Below are 23,830 nucleotides of genomic sequence, written 5' to 3' on the forward strand. Positions count from 1 at the left end.
TAGTAACACACTACGCCGTCATGGATTAAAATCCTGCAGCGCACGCAAGGTCCCCCTGCTCAAGCCAGCGCATGTCCAGGCCCGTCTGAAGTTTGCCAATGACCATCTGGATGATCCAGAGGAGGAATGGGAGAAGGTCATGTGGTCTGATGAGACAAAAATATAGCTTTTTGGTCTAAACTCCACTCACCGTGTTTTGGAGGAAGAAGAAGGATGAGTACAACCCCAAGAACACCATCCCAACTGTGAAGCATGGAGGTGAAAACATCATTCTTTGGGGATGCTTTTCTGCAGAGGGGACAGGACGACTGCACAGTATTGAGGGGAGGATGGATGGGGCCATGTATCGCGAGATCTTGGCCAACAACCTCCTTCCCTCAGTAAGAGCATTGAAGATGGGTCGTGGCTGGGTCTTCCAGCATGACAACGACCCGAAACACACAGCCAGGGCAACTAAGGAGTGCCTCCGTAAGAAGCATCTCAAGGTCCTGGAGTGGCCTAGCCAGTCTCCAGACCTGAACCCAATAGAAAATCTTTGGAGGGAGCTGAAAGTCCGTATTGCCCAGCGACAGCCCCGAAACCTGAAGGATCTGGAGAAGGTCTGTATGGAGGAGTGGGCCAAAATCCCTGCTGCAGTGTGTGCAAACCTGGTCAAGACCTACAGGAAACGTATGATCTCTGTAATTGCAAACAAAGGTTTCTGTACCAAATATTAAGTTCTGCTTTTCTGATGTATCAAATACTTATGTCATGCAATAAAATGCAAATGAATTACTTAAAAATCATACAATGTGATTTTCTGGATGTTTGTTTTAGATTCAGTCTCTCACAGTTGAAGTGTACATATGATAAAAATTACAGACCTCTACATGCTTTGTAAGTAGGAAAACCTGCAAAATCGGCAGTGTATCAAATACTTGTTCTCCCCACTGTATGTTGACACAGGTATTGTGCTGGAGATAATGAAAATGCGGTTGGAAAGTAGTGGAGTTGCCCTTTAATTGATTTAAATTGGCATTATGTTGTGCTCTTAATTTTTTTAAACTCTGTATAACCCAGGAGAGGGTGGCAGCCTTTGTGTCCCTGATTCCCACCTTGTCCTTCCCATCTGACGTTGGTGACAGTGGGGACATGTGGCTCACCTCAGAGGTAAACAAACAGACCATGTTGTAGAATTAACATTTTGTTTCACAGAGCCAAGAATTAAAACATCACTTATGTTCAGCAGATATTAAATACCAAGAAAAATACTAGTAATTATCAACATAGTTTGATCAGCTTGTTGTTAACCCAGTGGTGCTTTTTCATTCCTTATTGTACACCTTTGCTATACACAATAGCAATGCTTGGAGCTGGCTATGGGAAACGATGTCAGTTTGGCAGTTCTGCTGTGCAACTTCTTTCATGACCTGAAGTTGAATGGGTGGCTTCTCGTGGGAACATCTGTCATAGAGGTAACAATTGACATGTCCTGTTTAATGTCCATTGCCTTCAAAAAGTATTCACACCCCTTGACTTTGTCCACATTTTGTTGTGTTACAAGGTGGGATTAAAATGGATTTGTCATTATTTGTCAATGATCTACACAAATTCTAACATTTGAAAAAAAAAAACACTAATATATCTTGATTACATAAGTATTCAACCCCCTGAGTCAATACATGTTAGAATCACCTTTGGCAGCGATTAAAGCGGTTAGTCTTTCTGGGTAAATCTCTAAGCGCTTTGCACACCTGGATTGTACAATATTTGCACATTATTATTTTTAATGTCAAGTTGGTTGTTGATCATTGCTAGACAGCCATTTTCAAGTCTTGCCATTGATTTTCAAGCCGATTTAAGTCAAAACTGTAACTAGGCCACTCAGGAACATTCCATGTTGTCTTGGTAAGCAACTCCAGAGTATATTTGGCCTTGTGTTTTAGGTTATTGTCCTGCTGAAAGGTGAATTTGTCTCCCAGTGTCTGTTGGAAAGCAGACTGAACCAGGTTTTCCTCTAGGATTTTGCCTGTGCTTAGCTCTATTCTGTTTATTTTTATCCTAAAAAACTACCTAGTCCTTGCCGACGACAAGCATACCCAGAACATGATGCAACCACCACCATGCTTGAAAATATGAAGAATGGTACTCAGGGATGTGTTGTGTTGGATTTGCCCCAAACCTAACGCTTTGTATTCAGGCCATAAAGTTAATTTCTTTACCAAACAGGATGCATGTTTTGGAATATTTTTATTCTGTACAGGCTTCCTTCTTTTCACTCTGTCATTTAGGTTAGTATTGTGGAGTAACTACAATGTTCTTGATCCATCCTCAGTTTTCTCCTATCACAGCCACAAACTATTTTAACGTCACCATTCGCCTAATGGTGAAATCCCTGAGCGGTTTCCTTCCTCTCGGGCAACTGAGTTAGGAAGGACACCTGTATCTTTGTTGTGACTGGGTGTATTGATACACCATCCGAAGTGTAATTAATAACTTCACCATGGTCAAAGGGATATTCAATGTCTGCTTTTTAAAATGTCTACCCATCTACCAATAGGTGCCCTTCTTTGCGAAGCATTGGAAAACCTCCCTTCTCTTTGTGGTTGAATCTGTGTTTGAAATTCACTGCTCGACTGAGGGACCTTACAGATAACTGTATGTGTGGGGTACAGAGATGAGGTAGTCATTCAAAAATAATGTTAAACACACAGTGAGTCCATGCAACTTATGTGCATTGTTTAAGACGTTTTCTGTTATGTGCCCTAATGAACACGACCCTGCTCTCGTACAATGGGGAGGTTGTGATAATTTATCAAAATTAAAACTAAAAACATAATTTCACTTTGACATTATGGGGTATTGTGTGTAGGCCAGTGACACAAAATCTCAACTTAATCCATTTAAAATTCAGGCTGTAATACAACAAAATATGGAAAAAGTCAAGTGGTGTGAATACTTTCTGAAGGCACTGTATACATAAAACAACACAATGCACTCCCATCCAAATCAATGTATTTGCAAGTCAGCTGAGAAAATAGACTACACCTTTAGTGCAATGTATTTAATTGTATTCATTGAGGGCAACACAGTAGCATTCATGTTTTGTTTTTTCAGGGAGAGACCACGTATGTCCTTACTCAGGAGAACACTTGGTTTGTGTTGTGGAACCCCAGAGATGGGAAGCACTACCAGTCATACGACTCCTTCTGTCCTCTAAAGACTGTCGACTGTCTGGTCAATGGTGAAAATGTAAGCTTGGAGTCCATAGACATGGATACCCTCCGTTTAATTTGATGTATTATGTCATCCACTCAGATGTTGTGTATTTGAGTTTAGTCAAAGCAGAGGTGGTCAAATCAATAACTCCCTGTCCCAAAGTCCACTTCCCAACTGCTGTTCCTTGTCCCGGCACATGCTGTTTATTATGCTATTGTTTACTATGCTACTGCGTTGTACCAGTTATTCAATGTTACATTTATGTAACAGTGTCATGAGACTGTGTTGTGACCTACAATCACTGTCAGTGATTGATACTGCTACATCATTATATGACCAACACGTGCATTCTATGCAAGTCTTGTTCACCAGGCGTGTGGTGCGCTAAAACTGTTGAAAATGATTATTGTCTTCAGCCGCTATCTTGACTGTCTTAAAGTTTTTAGGTGACATGTCCATTGACCATAAATGTCATGTGCTTGATCTGACTGATGTCTCTCAGGTGTGGTTCCATCTCCAACCAACAAGAAAGATGCCCATCACTTTTGACGTATCAAATAATGCCACATGGAAACCCTTATTCCCCAAAGGATTCAACTCTGACAAATCCTCAATGGTATCTTGAACTTAGTGTTTTGCTACTGTAGTGTTTTTGACAAAACATAAAATGTAAGATACGGTTCCAAACATAAGAGCCGTAGGTTTTCCTCATTGAGAATTAGTGACATCTAGTGAATAGAAGTGAAATATTTGAAAGTAGGTCATATTTGAAGAACATAACTTATTACTTATATTGAGTCAACTACGCACAGGAAATAAAACTGCCCAAGGCTAACTGTAAAATATTTCAGCCAACAGAAATTAAATACCATCCCTCTCAAATAGATCTGGTCAATCTCCTTCAAAGAAGGTATGTTAATACGATTCGATATTTAATTAAGGCTATGCATTGCTTTTATCTTAAATGAAATAATTGTCCTGTATTTCACGCTATGGTCTTATCGGTCCCATCCATTAATTAGTGAATTTCATTCTTCAACACAGGATGGAGATGAAACTGAAGAGTTGTGTGATGGACTGGAGAAGCCCCCACCCTACGCGCTGGAGCCCCCGCTGTGCAGTTATGTTCTCCGAGGTCATGCAGAAGCTTGAGAGGAACCCAGCCCCTGACACACTAGAGCTAGAGATAGACAGGGTCCTGGACACCATGAAGGATTACAAGGTGAAATAGGCCCACCCGTAACGCTCTTTAATATGAAAGGGGAATCAGAGTGGATAGTGTTCATTAGGGACCAAATGGACTGAAACAGGAAGGGACTACCTGGACGTTTTCTGTTGTGTGTCCTGATGAACAACCCTGCTCTCGTACAATGGGGAGGGTGTGATGTTTGGGATTGTCCTTACATTTGATAGAAAACATGCAGGCCTTGAGATAATAAAATAGGTGGATACTGTTGTAAGACTTGCTACATGACTGATGAGTGACCATTATTGGGTATACAATCAGAAAAAAATTATTGAAAAAGGAAGATTAACATAAAGTGTTTCCCCTACAATTTGTTTCAGCAGCAGTGGCAAAGGTAGTGGGGGAAGGTCACTTCTAGTGACATTAAAAAGGACAGTCTACTCCAAAATGAATGAAAATTGACACCATCTGAAATATAGTTTTCCCTTTAAAAGCATTATAACCTGTAGCCCAACTGATGCAGCATAGCGGCTTTAAATAAATAAGCTGAAAAAGCATGGGCTGCCCATCTGCATTTACATAATTGAAAAACTCCAATAGACTCAATGCATAAAACGCTACTTACTACAAATATTAGTTGTAATTTGACTCTGATCTTGAAAGCGCATCTTGGCAGAAATATAAAAATAAACTATGTAAAGGGAAACACTGATTAACTGTTTTTTAGGTGACTGGCTTTCCCATTCATATGGCCTACCAAGACATGAGCACAGTGATCGAGGCGGTCTACAACACCAGAATCCACAGCACTGAGATCCCTGGGACAGAGTTTGCTCTCTCCACATACATCCACCCATACCCCAACCACATCCTGTCAGTGTGGATATTCCTGGCAACACTGGTCAAACACCAGCATGGAGTGTTCTATGTTCCTTCAGTACACGAGCACTGAGACACCCTGGTTGTGTTCTTAGGCACCAAATGGAAGAAAACTGACTGAAACAGGGAGGGACTACCTGGAACCCTTTTTGGTTTGTTTTTTTGCATGCCCTAATGAACAAAACCTCTGCCTTTCAGGGTCAGCGTTTCTTAGTAGCTACTACTGTGGGAAAGGAATGCAGAATGAGTCAGACCAAGAGATAATCCACAAACCTGTACATAGTAAATTAATGGAAATACTGTACAATAAAGTTGTCTATAGATATGCCAGCAACAAAAACCTATATTTGTTAAACCCTTGATTAGCACATAATCTGGTATTCTTTGAAGTTCACAATGTGGTTTGTGAAATGTTTTAGGTAATATTTGTAGGTGTTTTGTGTTGATGGTATGCATAAAGGCTTGTAGGCCAATTGATATACATACTGCATACTTTACTGGCATAAACAGTATGCCAACAATATGATGTGTTATTAAAAATAAACCAGAAGAAAAGTACAACTGACATGCATTTTATTTAAAAGTACCATCTTAGACGTGCACAGCACTCACTGCCATTCCGCATACATAGGAAGGCGTTAACATGACACATTCCCTCCAAATTAGTGCTCGAAATACAAAACAAGAATGCAAAATATACTTACTGAATATTGCGGAGAACACTGTACAAGAGCAAAGGTGCGGGTAGCCAACATTAACATTTGAGGTAGTTTATGGCAGAGTGATGCGTGGTCCTCTATCAAACTACCATATCTTACTACAAGCTGAAAGTAATCCCTCAAGTTCAATACTGATACAAGATTCCCATTATTACTCATGGTGGAAGGGAACAGAAAGATAATATACATTCAATGCTTCTGAGGTAGCTTAGCTTAAATAAATGCAGCACAGTCTTGTCTATAGTGCAATTAAATTATAACTAAATGCAGAGTGTTGGGAAACCAACCCTTTGCACATGACAAACATGCTTGGTGATAACTCAATCATATTGGTTTAAAAAAAAAAAAGAAAAAGAAAAAAACCACCTTTGGCAGGTTAGCAATTATATTGCACATTTGTGGAATCATATATTGCACATCTTACCATAGAAGAAAGTGCTTAATATCATCATAACTTCTCAATTAAAACATGCCTGGTCCTGCTAATTAGTCTAATCCAAAGAGACATCCTACCTATCCAGTCGCTCGCACTTTTACTCCTCATACTGCTCTACCTTGGAGATTCATCCATCACCTATCAAAACAAGGAGCAGCACAGGTATAGTGCATATTGACCTGGTAGGCTCTGCTTGGAATGTTAGCCTTGCCATCCAGAGCAGCAGAGATGGTCTGGGGGTGGCTGTGTGGTGGGGCACCAGGGCCCTGCAGGGTGGCAGATATGTAGGAGGCCGGGCCGTGGCCTGGGGCTAGGGAAGGCTGGAGGGCCTGCTGAGGGTACTGGATGCTGGACTGGTGCAGGTACTGAGGAGGCATGGTGGTGGTTGTCTGGCAAGGGGTATGGTACCCAGTCTGGCCCGGCTGCTGCCCGGGTGGCTGGCACGTCTGCTTGTTGGCCTCCTTCACGTCGCTGTCATGAGCACTGCCAAAGAAAGACCAAAAGTGACCTTCAAAACGACTAACCCATCAAGCCTGCAGCACATTTCTACAACCACGTTACTAAGATTATGGCAAGAGTTGACTATTCTCTCAGGTTGCATCAAGGTCATTACGCACCAAACATACTTAAAAGAGGGGGACTCCCTGGACTTGGCTGGCCAATTTTTAAAACATAATTTTCCGTTGCGAAACGTTTTTGATAAGGTGTGCCCTAATAAAACACGGTCCCTGGTGTTAAGCAGGCAAGAGAGCCCAGCTGAGGACAGACACTCACATTAGCATTTTCTCTACACAGGGGACAAGGTGATCCCAGCTGTATGCGGTGAGGCGCTGAAGCTGAGGAGGCCAGGAAGGGGACAGGTGCAGGATGATGCGAGAAGCTGCCACACAGGCAGCTGCCACCAGTGAGGGGGCGAACCTCAGAAACGCATGATCTGGAATAATAGCAAGTCATTACTCATCACCATGTATTGCACCAGAATATTGTGCAACAAGCCTAGCTGAGTCTTTCAACTGCAGGCTTTAAGTGCAAAAGGTGACGTTATGCTCTCTTAAAATCATATTTTCAGAAGGCAAACACTGGTTCGAAAAACCTTGAAATACCAGTTATATGATTTACGAAAAAAATATGTGGATCCCCATTAGCTGTTGAAACATAGATATAAAACATGACATTAATGGACAAGCACAGCAACACAAATTAAAACTAAGTACACATCAACTAAAGAACACCACGAGAAAATAAAGAAACATTTAGAAATTAGCAACACTAAATCTCAAATGCTTTGGTATGTAGACACTTGTCTGTTGTAGCTAAATAATACAGTTACAGAATACAGTGTGGGTGTATAGATCAGGGCTCTCCAATCCTGTTCCTGGACAGCTCCTGTACAGTTGGGGTCAAACGTTTTGAGAATGACACAAATATTAATTTTCACAAAGTCAGCTGCCTCATGATGGCAATTTCCATATACTCCAGAATGTTATGAAGAGTGATCAGATGAATTGCAAAGTCCCTCTTTGCCATGTTAAATGAACTTAATCCCAAAAAAATACATTTCCACTGCATTTCAGCCCTGCCACAAAAGGACCAGCTGACATCATGTCAGTGATACTCTCGTTAACACAGGTGAGAGTGTTGACGAGGACAAGGCTGGAGATCACTCTGTCATGCTGATTGAGTTAGAATACCAGTCTGTAAGCTTTAAAAGGAGGGTGGTGCTTGAAATCATTGTTCTTCCTCTGTTAACCATGGTTACCTGCAAGGAAACACGTGCCGTCATCATTGCTTTGCACAAAAAGGGCTTCACAGGCAAGGATATTGCTGCGAGTAAGATTGCACCTAAATCAACCATTTATTGGATCATCAAGAACTTCAAGGAGAGAGGTTCAATTGTTGTGAAGAAGGCGTCAGGGCGGCGCCCAAGAAAGTCCAGCAAGAACCAGGACCATCTCCTAAAGTTGATTCAGCTGCGGGATCGGGGCACCACCAGTGCAGAGCTTGCTCTGTAATTGCAGCAGGCAGGTGTGAGTGCATCTGCATACACAGTGATGCAAATACTTTTGGAGGATGGCCTTGTGTCAAGAAGGGCAGCAAAGTAGCCACTTCTCTCCAGGAAAAACATCAGGGACAGACTGATATTCTGCAAAAGGTACAGGGATTGGACTGCTGAGGACTGGGGTAAAGTCATTTTCTCTGATGAATCCCCTTTCTGATTGTTTGGGGCATCCGGAAAACACCTTGTCCGGAGAAGACAAGGTGAGCGCTACCATCAGTCCTGTGTCATGCCAACAGTAAAGCATCCTGAGACCATTCATGTGTGGGGTTGCTTCTCAGCCAAGGGAGTGGGCTCACTCACAATTTTGCCTAAGAACACAGCCATGAATAAAGAATGGTACCAACACATCCTCCGCGAGCAACTTCTTCCAACCATCCAAGAACAGTTTGGTGACGAACAATGCCTTTTCCAGCATGATGGAGCACCTTGCCATAAGGCAAAAGTGATAACTAAGTGGCTCAGGGAACAAAACGTCAACATTTTGGATCCATGGCCAGGAAACTCCCCAGACCTTAATCCCATTGAGAACTTGTGGTCGATCCTCAAGAGGCAAGTGGACAAACAAAAACCCACAAATTCTGTAAAACTCAAAGCATTGATTATGCAAGAATGGGCTGCCATCAGTCAGGATGTGACCCAGAAATTAATTGAAAGCATGCCAGGGCGGATTGCAGAGGTCTTGAAAAAGAAGGGTCAACACTGCAAATATTGCATAAACTTAATGTAATTGTCAATAAAAGCCTTTGACACTTATGGAATGCTTGTAATTATACTTCAGTATACCATAGTAACATCTGACAAAAATCTCTCATAACACTGAAGCAGCGAACTTTGTGAAGACCAATACTTATGTCATTCTCAAAACATTTGACCACGACTGTAGAGAGATCCTGGATGAAATCCTACTCCAGAGCATTCAGGACCTCAGAGACTAGGGTGAAAGTTAACCTTCCAACAGGACAATGACCCTAAGCACACATCCAAGACAATGCAGGAGTGGCTTCTGGACAAGTCTCTGAATGTCCTTGAGTGGCCCAGCCAGAGCCTGGACTTCAACATCTCTGGAGAGACCTGAAAATAGTTGTGCAGTAATGATCCCTATCCAACCTGACAGCACTTGAGAGGATCTGCAGAGAAAAATGGAAGAAACTCCCCAAATACAGGTGTGCCAAGCTTGTAGTCATACCGAAGACGACTCGAGGCTGTAATCACTGCCAAAGGTGCTTCAACAAAGTACTGAGTAAAGGGTCTGAATACCTATGTAAATGCGATATTTTGTTTTTTATTTGTAATACATTTGCTAAAATGTTTGCTTTGTCATATGGGGTATTGTGTGTAGATTGATGAGGGGAAAACATTATTTATTTCATTTTAGAATAAGGCTCTAACAAAATGTGGAAAAAGTCAAGGTGTCTGAATACTTTCCGAATGCACTGTATAAGCCTCCATTTGCGCGCAGGCCAGGTAGCCTAGGCCTACTTCTATGTGTAATCAGGTGTGCATCCTTACTCAACATTGACAGGAGCCCTTCAAACAAAACACAATTAATAAATTGACAACTTGTAAATGGAATGAAATAAACAAAAACTTGTTTCTCACAAGTGTTGCCTAGGTTGTGCGCACTGCAATGAGAACTGTAAAATACTAATAATATATTGAATGCATTAACAGAAATTACAGTAACCAAATAAACTTTGAAGATTAGACATGGGAATTAACGGTAACTGTATTTCTGGCCATCCCTGTGGCCTCCGCAATGGATTAGTCCACTGAGACAGGCATCAATCAAGACATGTGCCATGAAACATATTTATTTTTTATAGCAACTGCTCTACAAAAAAATAAATAAAAAATGCGTCAACCAACAGCCTATCGACCAAACAATCGACTAAATGGGGTCCGCCATCATTTCCCCACCTCTCCCACACTAACTTTTGAAAATTACAATGCTTTTCTTTCATTATTAGGTATTTTATGCATGAATATGATGGCTCAGTTTGTTGGCATTTATTTCATGCCTAATTTTGCCAATGAAATCGCTAAATAATTAAATGTTAAAATAATTGCCAATGTCTAAAGGATTTGTGATGAATAAGCCATCTGATTCAATGAAAGATGGAGTTGAATTTGTCTTTCTTGCCATAATTTCATTTAAAGTACTCCAAAGGTTTTTTCAATCATACATCCATCATTTAATTTATCTTGGTTTCTTAATACAATTTATTATTGGTTGTTGAGTTTAGTCACAATTTCTCAATTTACAATGTCTGCCAATCAGATGTGGAGACATCCTTACTTGGCTCTCCTTTGCATCATTTCTCTAAACAATACAGCTTTTAAATTCCTCAACAATCCAGGGGGGTTTAACAGTTTTAGCATTCAGTTTCTTAATAGGTGCATGCTTATTGATAACTGGAAGAAACTATTTCATAAATGCATCAACTGCAGCATCTGGATGCTCCTCATTACACACATCAAACCAACAAATCTTCAACATAGGAATCACTAGAACATCTTCTGTATGATCTCTTACACACTATTTTAGGCCCAGCCTTTGGAACCTTGGCTTTTCTGGATATAGCCACTACATCCAATGGGTGTGGATACAGCTTTAGAACAAAGTGCTGCAGCATTAGTAAAGATATGATCAAATCACTTGGACGATGTAGTTCCTGTACTCTTTGTAAACACTCTGGCAGGTTGATTGATAACCTGAGTCAGATTACAGGCACCGGTTACAGTAAGAAGCTTCCTATTGAGCGGATTGCTTGATGAAAACCAGTAATCAGGTCACCCAGAAAATAGACCTCTATTAGCATCACACATTATCAAGCATGTCACACATACAGTTGAAGTCGGAAGTTTACACACACTTAGGTTGGAGTCATTAAAACTTGTTTTAAAACCAATACACACATTTCCTGTTAACAAACTATAGTTTTGGCAAGTCGGTTAGGACATCTACTTTATGCATGACACAAGTCTTTTTTCCAACAATTGTTTACAGACAGATTATTTCACTGTATCACAATTCCAGTGGGTCAGAAGTTTACATACACTAAGTTGACTGTGCCATTAAACAGCTTGGAAAAGTCCAGAAAATGATGTCATGGCTTTAGAAGCTTCTGATAGGCTAATTGACATCATTTGAGTCAATTGGAGGTGTACCTGTGGATGTATTTCAAGGCCTACCTTCAAACTCAGTGCCTCTTTGCTTGACATCACGGGAAAATCAAAAGAAATCAGCCAAGACCCCAGAAAAAAAATTGTAGACCTCCACAAGTCTGGTTCATCCTTGGGAGCAATTCATCCGTACAAACAATAGTACGCAAGTATAAACACCATGGGACCACGCAGCCATCATACCGCTCAGGGAGGAGACGCGTTCTGTCTCCTAGAGATGAACGTACTTTGGTGCGAAAAGTGCAAATCAATCCCAGAACAACAGCAAAGGACCTTGTGAAGATGCTGAAGGACAAAAGTATCTATATCCACAGTAAAACGAGTCCTATATTGACATAACCTGAAAGGCCACTCAGCAAGGAAGAAGCCACTGCTCCAAAACCACCATAACAAAGCCAGACTACGGTTTGCAACTGCACATGGTGACAAAGATCGTACTTTTTGGAGAAATGTCCTTTGGTCTGATGAAACAAAAATATAACTGTTTGCCGATAATGACCGTCGTTATGTTTGGAGGAAAAGGGGGTAATCAAATCAAATTTTATTGGCCACATGCGCCGAATACAACATGTGTAGACATTACAGTGAAATGCTTACTTACAGCCCTTAACCAACAATGCATTTATTTTTTTTAACAAAAGTAAAATAAAACAAAAAAAGGTGTTGAGAAAAAAAAGAGCAGAAGTAAAATAAAATAATTGTAGGGAGGCTATATACAGGGGGGTACCGGTGCAGAGTCAATGTGTGGGGGCACCGGCTAGTTGAGGTAATATGTACATGGGTAGAGTTAAAGTGACTATGCATGAATAATTAACAGTAAAAGATGGGGTGGGGTTAGGGGGGCAGTGCAAATAGTCCGGGTAGCCATGATTAGCTGTTCAGGAGTCTTATGGCTTGGGGGTAGAAGCTGTTGAGAAGTCTTTTGGACCTAGACTTGGCACTCCGGTCCCGCTTGCCGTGCGGTAGCAGAGAGAACAGTCTATGACTAGGGTGGCTGGAGTCTTTGACAATTTTGAGGGCCTTCCTCTGACACCGCCTGGTATAGAGGTCCTGGATGGCAGGAAGCTTGGCCCCAGTGATGTACTGGGCCATACGCACTACCCTCTGTAGTGCCTTGCAGTCGGAGGCCGAGCAGTTGCCATACCAGGCGGTGATGCAACCAGTCAGGATGCTCTCGATGGTGCAGCAGTATAACTTTTTGAGGATCTGAGGACCCATGCCAAATCTTTTCAGTCTCCTGAGGGGGAATAGGCTTTGTCGTGACCTCTTCACGATTGTCTTGGAGTGTTTGGACCATGATAGTTCGTTGGTGATGTGGACACCAAGGAACTTGAAGCGCTCAACCTGTTCCACTACAGCCCCGTCGATGAGAATGGGGGTGTGCTCAGTCCTCTTTTTTTCCCCTGTAGTCCACAATAATCTCCTTTGTCTTGGTCACGTTGAGGGAGAGGTTGTTATCCTGGCACCACACGGCCAGGTCTCTGAGCTCCTCCCTATAGGCTGTCTCATCGTTGTCAGTGATCAGGCCTACCACTGTTGTGTCGTCGGCTAACTTAATGATGGTGTTGGAGTCGTGCCTGGCCATGCAGTCATGGGTGAACAGGGAGTACAGGAGGGGACTGAGCACGCATCCCTGAGGGGCCCCCGTGTTGAGGATCAGTGTGGCAGATGTGTTGTTACCTACCCTTACCACCTGGGGGCGGCCCGTCAGGAAGTCCAGGATCCAGTTGCAGAGGGAGGTGTTTAGTCCCAGGATCCTTAGCTTATGATGAGCTTTGAGGGCACTATGGTGTTGAATGCTGAGCTGTAGTCAATGAAAGGCATTCTCACGTAGGTGTTCCTCTTGTCCAGGTGGGAAAGGGCAGTGTGGAGTGCAATAGAGATTGCATCATCTGTGGATCTGTTGGGGCGGTATGCAAATTGAGCGGGGTCTAGGGTTTCTGGGATAATGGTGTTGATGTGAGCCATGACCAGCCTTTCAAAGCACTTCATGGCAACAGACGTCAGTGCTACGGGTCGGTAGTCATTTAGGCAGGTTATCTTAGTGTCCTTGGGCACAGGGACTATGGTGGTCTGCTTGAAACATGTTGGTATTATAGACTCAGTCAGGGACATGTTGAAAATCTCAGTGAAGACACTTACCAGTTGGTCAGCACATGCTCGAAGTACACGTCCTGGTAATCCGTCTGGCCCTGCGGCCTTGTGAATGTTGACCTGCTTAAAAGTCTTACTCACATTAGCTACGGAGAGAGTGTTCTCATAGTCATCCGGAACAGCTGGTGCTCTCATGCATGCTTCAGTGTTGCTTGCCTCAAAGCGAGCATAGAAGTGGTTTAGCTCGTCTGGAAGTCTGGTGTCACTGGGCAGCTCGCGGCTGTGCTTCCCTTTGTAACTTGCAAGCTGAAGAACACCATCCCAACCGTGAAGCACAGGGGTGGCAGCATCATGCTGTGGGGGTGCTTTGCTGCAGGAGGGACTGGTGCACTTCACAAAATAGATGGCATTATGAGGAAGGACATTTATGTGGATATATTGAAGCAACATCTCAAGACATCAGTCAGGAAGTTCAAGCTTGGTCGCATATGGGTCTTCCAAATGGACAATGACCCCAAGCATACTTCCAAAGTTGTGGCAAAATGGCTTAAGGACAACAAAGTCAAGGTATTGGAGTGGCCATCACACAGCCCTGACCTCAATCCTATAGAAAATGTGTGGGAAGAACTGAGAAAGCGTGTGCGAGCAAGGAGGCCTACAAACCTGACTCAGTTACACCAGCTCTGTCAGGAGGAATGGGCCAAAATTCACCCAACTTATTGTGGGAAGCTTGTGGAGGCTACCCGAAACGTTTGACCCAAGTTAAACAATTTAAAGGCAATGCTACCAAATACTAATTGAGTGTATGTAAACGTATGACCCACTGGGAATGTGATGTAAGAAATAAAAGCTGAAATATATCATTCTCTCTACTATTATTCTGACATTTCACATTCTTAAAATAAAGTGGTGATCCTAACTGACCTAAGACAGGAAATGTTTACTAGTTTGAGTTTAAATGTATTTGGCTAAGGTGTATGTAAACTTCCGACTTCAACTGTATTATCCAGATACTGACTTAACACTTGGTGGCCTAGAGCAGCACCCTAAAAGAAAACGTTAGATGAGGCAGAGGTGAACCTGCAACCATAACACTTCAACAACAGTAGACATGAGATCCTCGCTAACCTTTACAGGAATATGGCTCGGAATATATGCAGCAACACCTCCTCCATAGACATTCCTGTCTCTTCTGTAGATGTTATATCCCTGTATTGCTACTGCTGTATCAAATGAATTATCTAAGTGAAGCAGCAACAGATAACTTCCACTTGCCTTGAAGGGAGACCTCCAGGAAGTAGTCAGCATACTTTGTCATGTAGAGCACAGTCTTCTCCAGGCATGCCATGGGCCAGCCATCATGGAGGTCTGCGTCGTTGACAGCGATGGACAGGTAGTACTCTATGAAGTGTGCAGCTGTGGGCAGGTACAAGTTCCACTGGAAGGTCTCCAGCAGGAGGAGCTCCATGTGCAGCAGTCCCTGCTTGGTCAGCACCAGGTTCATGGAGCTCATGCAGCCCAGGCTGTTAAGAGTCTCCAGCTTAGGAACCCGGTCCTCTCTCTCCTCAAACTTACCTGCAGAGGGGGGGGGGAAATAATCACATTATGAGTTTATAGGCTAGGTGGACCACAGCAATTGGAAGTTTGGCCAAGCAGAGGCTTGCAAGGAAGCAGTCAAACTTACTAGCCAAAAGCAAGCAGGAGAGTGCGACCATGTGAAGCTGTTGCACCGTTATATCATAGCGGTCCATGAAAAGGTCCAGCAAGTAGACGGCAAGGTGTCTGGCTGCTGGGCACAGCCGGTAGCGATTGCTTACGATAGCTATGAGGTCTGCAAAGTAGCGCCTGAGGTTGAGCTGGGGGGACTGGCCTTTGTAGGAGGGCAACTTGATTTCCTGAAAAAAAGTGCATGTCATGTTACGTTATAAGATATGTAATCTTGGACACCCAGATCTAAAATCCTGCGTAATTGCTTCAGATGCTCTATTAAAAAGGTCTGGGGGGAGATGTATGAGAAAGGATACTAAACAAGACTAGTGAAGTCCCCACCTTCCTAAATAGAAACTCTCAGACCGTTTCAGGTAAGTCTATGGGCCAGATGTCCCCTCCCCTTCAAACATTCCAAAGATGCACAAGCACCTACGGAATTGTGACTGTCCAATTGATCAGTGACGAAAAATCAGGGCACCGGAACCAAGTTTCTTGTTAGTCGTCGCATCCAACAGTCTGTTGAGACGCTCCGATACCATTTATGTTACGTTCTGTCCACGAGAGATTATGTCCGCATTTTAACTGTTGGAATCATATAAATAAAATGTGTATTGCGATTCACTTTCGTCTGCACCTCCCTCGACTTCACTCCTCAACTTTTGTCTGCAGTCGGTTGCTTTAGCCTTACCACTCAAACGTGCCCAATATCAAATAATTTCTAAGTAGCAATTAAGCACCTTACTGTGATCGTTTTCAATTAAAATGGTCAAAAATAAACAAATTCCTTCTTAGTAGTGTTGCACAGTATACCGAAACTTCTGTACTTTTTCGATACTATAACATGAAAAACTGTTAGATATTAGAATGAGTTACTTTCGTTACTTCTGCCAAATGTGTCCCCTTATAGCGCGAGTGCACCATTCATGCCTGTCGCCTGCTCCACTTACTCATTGCTAGAGCACTGGGAGTCTAGACTGCAACATGTTAGCTCTTCACTCATGCTGCATAGAAGTTGCTGATTGTCACCAGAAACTTTATTAATTCACTTAAAAGCTGCAATATGTAAATTTTTGGGCGACCTGACCAAATTCCAATACAAATGTGACAGATCTCTCATTGAAAGCTAGTCTAAGAAGCGGTAGATCTGTTCTACGTGCGCTATTTCTATGCTTCCCGTTCTTAAGTTTAGTTTTTGCGTCTTACTTTCAGTTTTGTACAACAGCTTCAAAAAACTGAAAATATAATAGTTTTGGTTATTGAAAATATATATTTCACAGCAGTTAAGATGGTACAATAATTCTCTACACTATATATTACTTGTTTTTTCATCAACTGAAATTAGGAGAACTTAGAATTTTAGCAACCAGGAAATGGCTTTGCAATTTCTGCATATTGCACTATTAAATCGTCTCTCCATCACATTCAACGATTACAGAGGTATAATAAGAACTGGAGACTGTGTCCAAGATGTCCAGCCATTGTTTTCAATGTAATCTACTCACGTTTGCATTCGCTGATTCATGGACCATCTATATCTGGTTTGCATCCGGTTTATACAGACCAACATCACATGCATCTTAGCCCTTGGTGCGCACAGGGAGCAGAGCGAGCAGCGAAGTCATCACTTCATCCAAAAACAGACTTTGGATGAATATAAACAAAAAATATATAAACGCAACAATTTCAAAGATTTTACTGAGTTTCAGTTCATTTAAGGAAATCAATCAATTGAAATATATTATATGGATTTCACAACTGAGAAAAAAGGTAGGGGCGTGGATCAGAAAACCAGTCAGTATCTGGTGTGATCACCATTTGCCTCATGCAGCACGACAACTGCTTCACAGTGTTGATCAGGCTGTTGATTGTGGCCTGAGGAATGTAGTCCCACTCTTCAATGTCTGTGTGAAGTTGCTGGATATTGGCCGGAACTGGAACATGCTGTCGTACGCGGCGATCCAGAGCATCCCAAACATGCTCAATGGGTAACATCTGGTGAGTATGCAGGCCATGAAGAACTGGGACATTTTCAGCTTCCAGCAATTGTGTACAGATCCTTGCATTATCATGCTGAAACATGAGGTGATGGCGGCGGATGAATGGCACGACAATGGGCCTCAGGATCTCGTCAAGGTATCTCTGTATTGAAATTGCCATCAATAAAACGCAATCGTGTTTGTTGTCCATAGCTTATGCCTGCCCATACCATGACCCCATTGCCACCGTGGGGCACTCTGTTGACAACGTTGACATCAGCAAACCGCTCGCCCACACAACACCATACATGCTGTCTGCCATCTGCCTGGTACAGTTGAAACCGGGATTCATTCGTGAAGAGCACACTTCTCCAGCGTGCTAGTGGCCATCGAAGGTCAGCATTTGCCCACTGAAGTCGGTTACGACGCCGAACTGCAGTCAGGTCAAGACCCTGGTGAGGATGACATCATTACTGGGTTTTATAAAAAGTAGAGACTGCTACTTCACCGCAAATGTTGTTGTTGATCAGTACAATAAAATAAGTCCCAAATGGAAGGGAAACAGATTGTCATCTATAGCCACATGAAATCAGCGAAAACAAGCTCAATAAATTCAATGCATGCACACACTCCTATTGAATATGCATTGACTTGTATTGTGAATAGGCCACCTAGACTACATCTTGATTTACCTAGTTTATCAATAGAGATTTACCATTCAAATACATTATTACCATTGTTATGTAATTAGATTGTTTTTACTAAAGTCTAATTAATTGTATGATTGTATATTTGCTTTATTAATGCATACAGGACTGTCTCTGAAAAATTGACATCAAATTTAAAATGTAGTGATATTGAATTCAAAAGATGTCCAACGATTGAACAGAGCAGTAGCTGAGTTTGTCTGGATTAAGTGCCATTCTGTGACTTAGTATAATACTCATTTTTTTGCCGTGGTATCGAGTATCGTGATACTAAACCTGGTATTGAAGTCAAAATTCTGGTATCGTGACAACACTACTTTACATTTGATATTTTAGCCATTTAGCAAACACTCTTATCTTAAGCTAGCTAGGTGGAATAACCACATCACAGTCATAATAAGTGCATTTTTCTAGGAGAGGGTGAGGAGGGGGTGTGAAGGGGGTTGCTGTGAGATTTCTCAAGCAAGAATTTTGCTAAGACTGTTTGGGAGTGGTCTGAGTGGGGACGGGAAAACTGAAAACTAGCTGTTATTGGCAGAGGTTAGGAATTGTCTTATTTGTCTATTAACTAATTTACTCCCTGGTGATGTCACAGAGGTCTTTTCAAACAGCTCTTACACAAAAAGGGCATTAACATAACTTTCACAATTTCACAGTATTATTCCAACCTCAGCGTGGGTGGATATATATACACAGTTGAAGTCGGAAGTTTACATACAATTAGGTCGGAGTCATTAAAACTTGTTTTTCAACCACTCCACAAATTTCTGTTTAACAAACTATAGTTTTGGCAAGTCGGTTAGGAAATCTACTTTATGCATGACACAAGTAATTTTTCCAACAATTGTTTACAGACAGATTATTTCACTGTATCACAATTCCACTGGGTCAGAAGCTTACATACAAAGTTGACTGTGCCTTTAAACAGCTTGGAAAATTCCAGAAAATGATGTCCTGGCTTTAGAAGCTTCTGATAGGCTAATTGACATCATTTGAGTCAATTGGAGGTGTACCTGTGGATGTATTTCAAGGCCTACCTTCAAACTCAGTGCCTCTTTGCTTGCCATCATGGGAAAACCAAAAGAAATCAGCCAAGACCTCAGAAAGAAGATTGTAGACCTCCACAAGTTTGGTTCATCCTTGGGAGCAATTCCAAAGGCCTGAAGGTACCACGTTCATCTGTACAAAACAATAGTGCGCAAGTATAAACACCTGGGACCACGCAGCCGTCATACCGCTCAGGAAGGAGACGCATTCTGTCTCCTAGAGATTAACGTACTTTGGTGCGAAAAGTGCAAATCAATCCCAGAACAACAGCAACGGACCTTGTGAAGATGTTGAAGGAAACAGGTACAAAAGTATCTATATCCACAGTAAAACGAGTCCTATATCGATATAACCTGAAAGGCCGCTTAACAAGGAAGAAGCCATTGCTCCAAAACCGCCATTAAAAAAGCCAGACTACGGTTGCACATGGGCACAAAGATCGTACTTTTTGGAGAATTGTCCTCTGGTCTGATGAAACAAAAATAGAACTGTTTGGCTATAATGACCATAGTTATGTTTGGAGGAAAAAGGGGGTAACTTGCAAGCCGAAGAACACCATCCCAACCGCAAGCACGGGGGTGGCAGCATCATGCTGTGGTGGTGCTTTGCTGCAGGAGGGACTGGTGCACTTCACAAAATAGATGGCATCATGAGGAAGGAAAATGATGTGGATATATTGAAGCAACATCTCAAGACATCAGTCAGGAAGTTAAAGCTTGGTCGCAAATGGGTCTTCCAAATGGACAATGACCCCAAGCATACTTCCAAAGCTGTGGCAAAATGGCTTAAGGACAACAAAGTCAAGGTATTGGAGTGGCCATCACAAAGCCCTGACCTCAATCCTATAGAAAATGTGTGGGAAGAACTGAGAAAGCGTGTGCGAGCAAGGAGGCCTACAAACCTGACTCAGTTACACCAGCTCTGTCAGGAGGAATGGGCCAAAATTCACCCAACTTATTGTGGGAAGCTTGTGGAAGGCTACCTGAAACATTTGACCCAAGTTAAACAATTTAAAGGCAATACACTCAATTAGTATTTTGTAGCATGTAAACTTCTGACCCACTGTGAATGTGATGTAAGAAATAAAAGCTGAAATAAATAATTATCTACTATTGTTCTGACATTTCACATTCTTAAAATAAAGTGGTGATCCTAATGGACCTCAAACAGGGAATTTTTACTAGGATTAAATGTCAGGAATTATGAAAAACTGAATTTAAATGTATTTGGCTAAGGTGTATGTAAACTTCCGACTTCAACTGTGTGTGTGTGTGTTTATATATATATATATATATATATATATATATATATATATATATATATATATATATATATATATATATATATATATATATATATATATATACATATACACACACACACGACAATCACATTTTTGACTTCACTATGATCAGCCATGTATTGTAGGCCTGTGTTAATAGAATATATCAGGTCACCAGCTCTCACTTTGGGAATATTACACTAATGTAGGCAGTTATTGCCTCCACTTTGAAATATGACAGCATACTTACTTTGTAGCGCAGAGCCTGGTATATATCTCCAGCAAGTTGTCCTTTCCACCATTGGCCCTCAAGCTCCATTTAATCGAACTTGTAGGAATTTCTTGAGGCACAAATTGTACAGTCTAAAGATGGTAATCTCAAAACTTATGACAACAGTTGAATATTCTGCATAGCTGAAATTCCAGCAGTGAACAAAGATTGTCTTATTTTCCCTCCGCATTTTCAATGAAAAGGTCAAGTACAGCCATTGTCATCTCAATATCAAATAATTTCTGGGTAACAATGAAGTACCTTACTGTGATTGTTGTCAATTAAAAAATGGTCCAAAAAAAAAACTAAAATACCTTCTTAGCAAAGAGCTATTTTTTCAAGGAATACATTTTGCTAAGGACAATCAGGGAGTGGTCTGAGTGGCGAGGGGAAAACTGAAAACTAGCTGTTATTGGCAGAGATGTTTGGAATTCTCTCTTATTGGTCTATTTACTAATTTACCAGGCAGGACAAAACTCCATCCCACCAAAACAGTCTTTCAAAAACAGCTCGTACATTATCATAATTTGCACAATTTCATAGCAACATTCCAACCTCAGTGAAGAAATATATATAAAACACAGGAAAATCACATTTGACTGCACTGGGCCTTTAAGAGAAATTAAGGTTAGAAAACGCAAATATTAGCCAAACCAATAGTAGCTATTCAGCAATTCAGGACACACTCACCAAGCCAATTAATGACCTGGCGGCCGTAACAGTGTAGACAAAACCGCTGTGTGTAACATGATATCATTTGTGCAAACGCAACTACGGAGGAAGTAATATACTAACTGCTACAAATTCACACACATTTGACAAACCTCAACATTGATTTCAAGATGATCAGCTTGAGGTGACTATTGGCTACTATCCTACATAAAAATGACGTGTTGAGTCAAATAGCTATTTAACATACGGCCAAAAGTTTCAGACAAACCAATCCCCAACGACTCCAGACTTACCCCTACACGCCACACTTAAAAGCGTAGTACAACTATAAAGCTGACTTTTGCTCAAGAAACTCGATATAGCCGTGAGTTTTCCAGTTGACATAAAGTTATGATTCTTCCATTGTTGAAGATACTCGAGTCAGTCGATGGCAGCTCAGCTCAGGCATGTGAGCAGTCCCAAGAGTGGTGCTGCAATGGGAACTCATGATAAAACGTTCTCAAAGCACTGCTGCCAATTGAAACTCACCTTACACACCAGAGACATCCAATCACTGGCCGGGATTCATAGACGTCAACAGGGATAACGTTTTGGTCACGGTTAGTGCAATCCGGGATTCCTTGGAACGTCCATATCTAACCTTAACCCTTAACCTAACCTTAACCATAACCTAACCCTTACCTAACCCTAAAATGAACCCTTACCTTAACCATTTTACATTTCAACTTCAATGGGGTAGGGACCTCCCAAGGATCTGTGATAGGATGGGCCTTTTGGTCACAACTGAGTCCGAAATTGCGGGAAGAAACCCCTAAATAACGGATCATGTCTGCGAAATAACTCACAGTATTGTGAATTAGAATCAGATCTGGAAATAATTATTTTTCTGGAATTACCTAACGTTTTCACTATATCTTTTACTAACCTGATATAATTATGAAATTCCTTCTAATACAACGTAGCCTTTAATATTTCTATAACTCTTACTCTAAAGTAGGCGGTGCAAGTTATTTTGAATAAAGAAAGCTACCCCATGAGTATAATCTGCTATTACATCAGAACAGGACATTTTTCCTGTTCTTTTTTCCATTTCAGAATAAATAAACTTAATGTGTGAAATGAATGGCTAGAAAGTAATGTATACTGAACAAAAATATAAAAGCAACATGCAACAACTTCAAAGATTCGAATGAATTACAGTTCATATAAGGAAATATGTCAATTGAAATGCATTCATTAGGCCCTAATTTATGGATTTCACATGACTGGGAATACAAATACAGTATGCATCTGTTGGTCACAGAAATTAAAAGATAGGGGCGTGGATCAGAAAACCAGTCAGTATCTGGTGTGACCACCATTTGCCTCATGCAGCGTGACACATCTCCTTCACATAGAGTTGATCAGGCTGTTGATTGTGGCCTGTGGAATGTAGTCCCACTCTTTTTCAATGGCTGTGCGAAGTTGCTGGATATTGGAACGTGCTGTCGTACACGTCAATCCAGTGCATCCTGAACATGCTCAATGGGTGATATGTCTGGTGAGTATGCAGGCCATGGAAGAACTGGGACATTTTCAGCTGCATGCTGAAAATGCTGAAACATGAAACATGAGGTGATGGCGGCAGATGAATGGCACGACAATGGGCCTCAGGATCTCATCACGGTATCTCTGTGCATTCAAATTGCCATCGATAAAATGCAATTGTGTTCATTGTCCGTAGCTTTTGCCTGCCTATAACAAACCGCTCGCCCACACAACGCCATACACGTCGTCTGCAGTTGTGAGGCCGGTTGGACATACTGACAAATTCTCTAAAACGACGTTGGAGGTTGATTATGGTAGAGAAATTAACATTAAATTTTCTGGCAACAGCTCTGATGGACATTTGTGCAGTCAGCATGCCAATTGCACGTTCCCTCAAAACTGGAGACATCTGTGGTATTGTGTTGTGTGACAAAACTGCACATTTTAATGGCCTTTTATTGTCCCCAGCACAAGGTGCACCTGTGTAATGATCATGCTGTTTAATAAGCTTCTTGACATGCCACACCTGTCAGGTGGATGGATTATCTTGGCAAAGGAGAAATGCTGACTAATAGGGATGTAAACAAATTTGTGCACAAAATCTGAGAGAAATAAGCTTTTTGTGCACATAATCTGAGAGAAATAAGCTTTTTGTGCGTATGGAAAATTTCTGGGATCTTTTATTTCAGCTCATGAAACATGGGACCAACACTTTACATGTTGCGTTTTATATTTTTCTTCAGTATAGTAATCCACCCAAAACAGTAAACATGCATTGATAATAACCAATGATAGGTGGCGACATCAACCACTTATGAGCATTTAGTGCTTTTTACTTCCAAAAAAACAGATGAAGATTGTCTCCCACAATGATTTGCTTCCGA

General features: G+C 41.6%; 2 protein-coding genes across 3 annotated transcripts in view; one reads left to right on the plus strand and one right to left on the minus strand.

The window, feature by feature from the left end:
- LOC121553535 (protein CC2D2B) overlaps nt 1–5,821 on the plus strand; it is a 23,381-nt gene extending 17,560 nt beyond the window's left edge. The window contains exons 28-34 of one of the 2 annotated variants that reach the window (XM_041866716.1): nt 1,060–1,149; nt 1,341–1,454; nt 3,097–3,231; nt 3,701–3,814; nt 4,050–4,108; nt 4,243–4,420; nt 5,112–5,821. In XM_041866716.1, the coding sequence (XP_041722650.1) occupies nt 1,060–1,149; nt 1,341–1,454; nt 3,097–3,231; nt 3,701–3,814; nt 4,050–4,108; nt 4,243–4,420; nt 5,112–5,336 (915 nt within the window). In that variant the 3' untranslated portion in view covers nt 5,337–5,821. The remainder of the gene's footprint in view (nt 1–1,059; nt 1,150–1,340; nt 1,455–3,096; nt 3,232–3,700; nt 3,815–4,049; nt 4,109–4,242; nt 4,421–5,111) is intronic. The other variant, XR_005997542.1, reaches the window with a different exon arrangement.
- ccnj (cyclin J) lies at nt 5,820–21,876 on the minus strand. Its single transcript, XM_041866718.1, has 6 exons — nt 21,713–21,876; nt 20,727–20,817; nt 15,439–15,649; nt 15,030–15,329; nt 7,193–7,352; nt 5,820–6,901 (listed from the first exon to the last, which is right to left on the minus strand). Exons 2-6 carry the CDS (start codon nt 20,793–20,795, stop codon nt 6,553–6,555), a joined length of 1,089 nt encoding a protein of 362 aa, XP_041722652.1. The 5' UTR covers nt 20,796–20,817; nt 21,713–21,876; the 3' UTR covers nt 5,820–6,552.
- Between the last annotated feature and the right edge of the window lie 1,954 nt (nt 21,877–23,830).

The sequence above is a fragment of the Coregonus clupeaformis genome, chromosome 37 (assembly GCF_020615455.1).
Source record: "Coregonus clupeaformis isolate EN_2021a chromosome 37, ASM2061545v1, whole genome shotgun sequence".
NCBI lineage: Eukaryota > Metazoa > Chordata > Actinopteri > Salmoniformes > Salmonidae > Coregonus > Coregonus clupeaformis.

Excerpts from the sequence above, each read along its gene's own strand:
- ccnj (XM_041866718.1), bottom strand. The coding sequence starts at position 20,795 with ATGGAGCTTGAGGGCCAATGGTGGAAAGGACAACTTGCTGGAGATATA. Across the intron at positions 15,650-20,726 it reads ACCAGGCTCTGCGCTACAAA|GAAATCAAGTTGCCCTCCTA; the intron begins GTAAGTATGCTG and ends ACTTTTTTTCAG. Across the intron at positions 15,330-15,438 it reads CTCCTGCTTGCTTTTGGCTA|GTAAGTTTGAGGAGAGAGAG; the intron begins GTAAGTTTGACT and ends CCCCCTCTGCAG.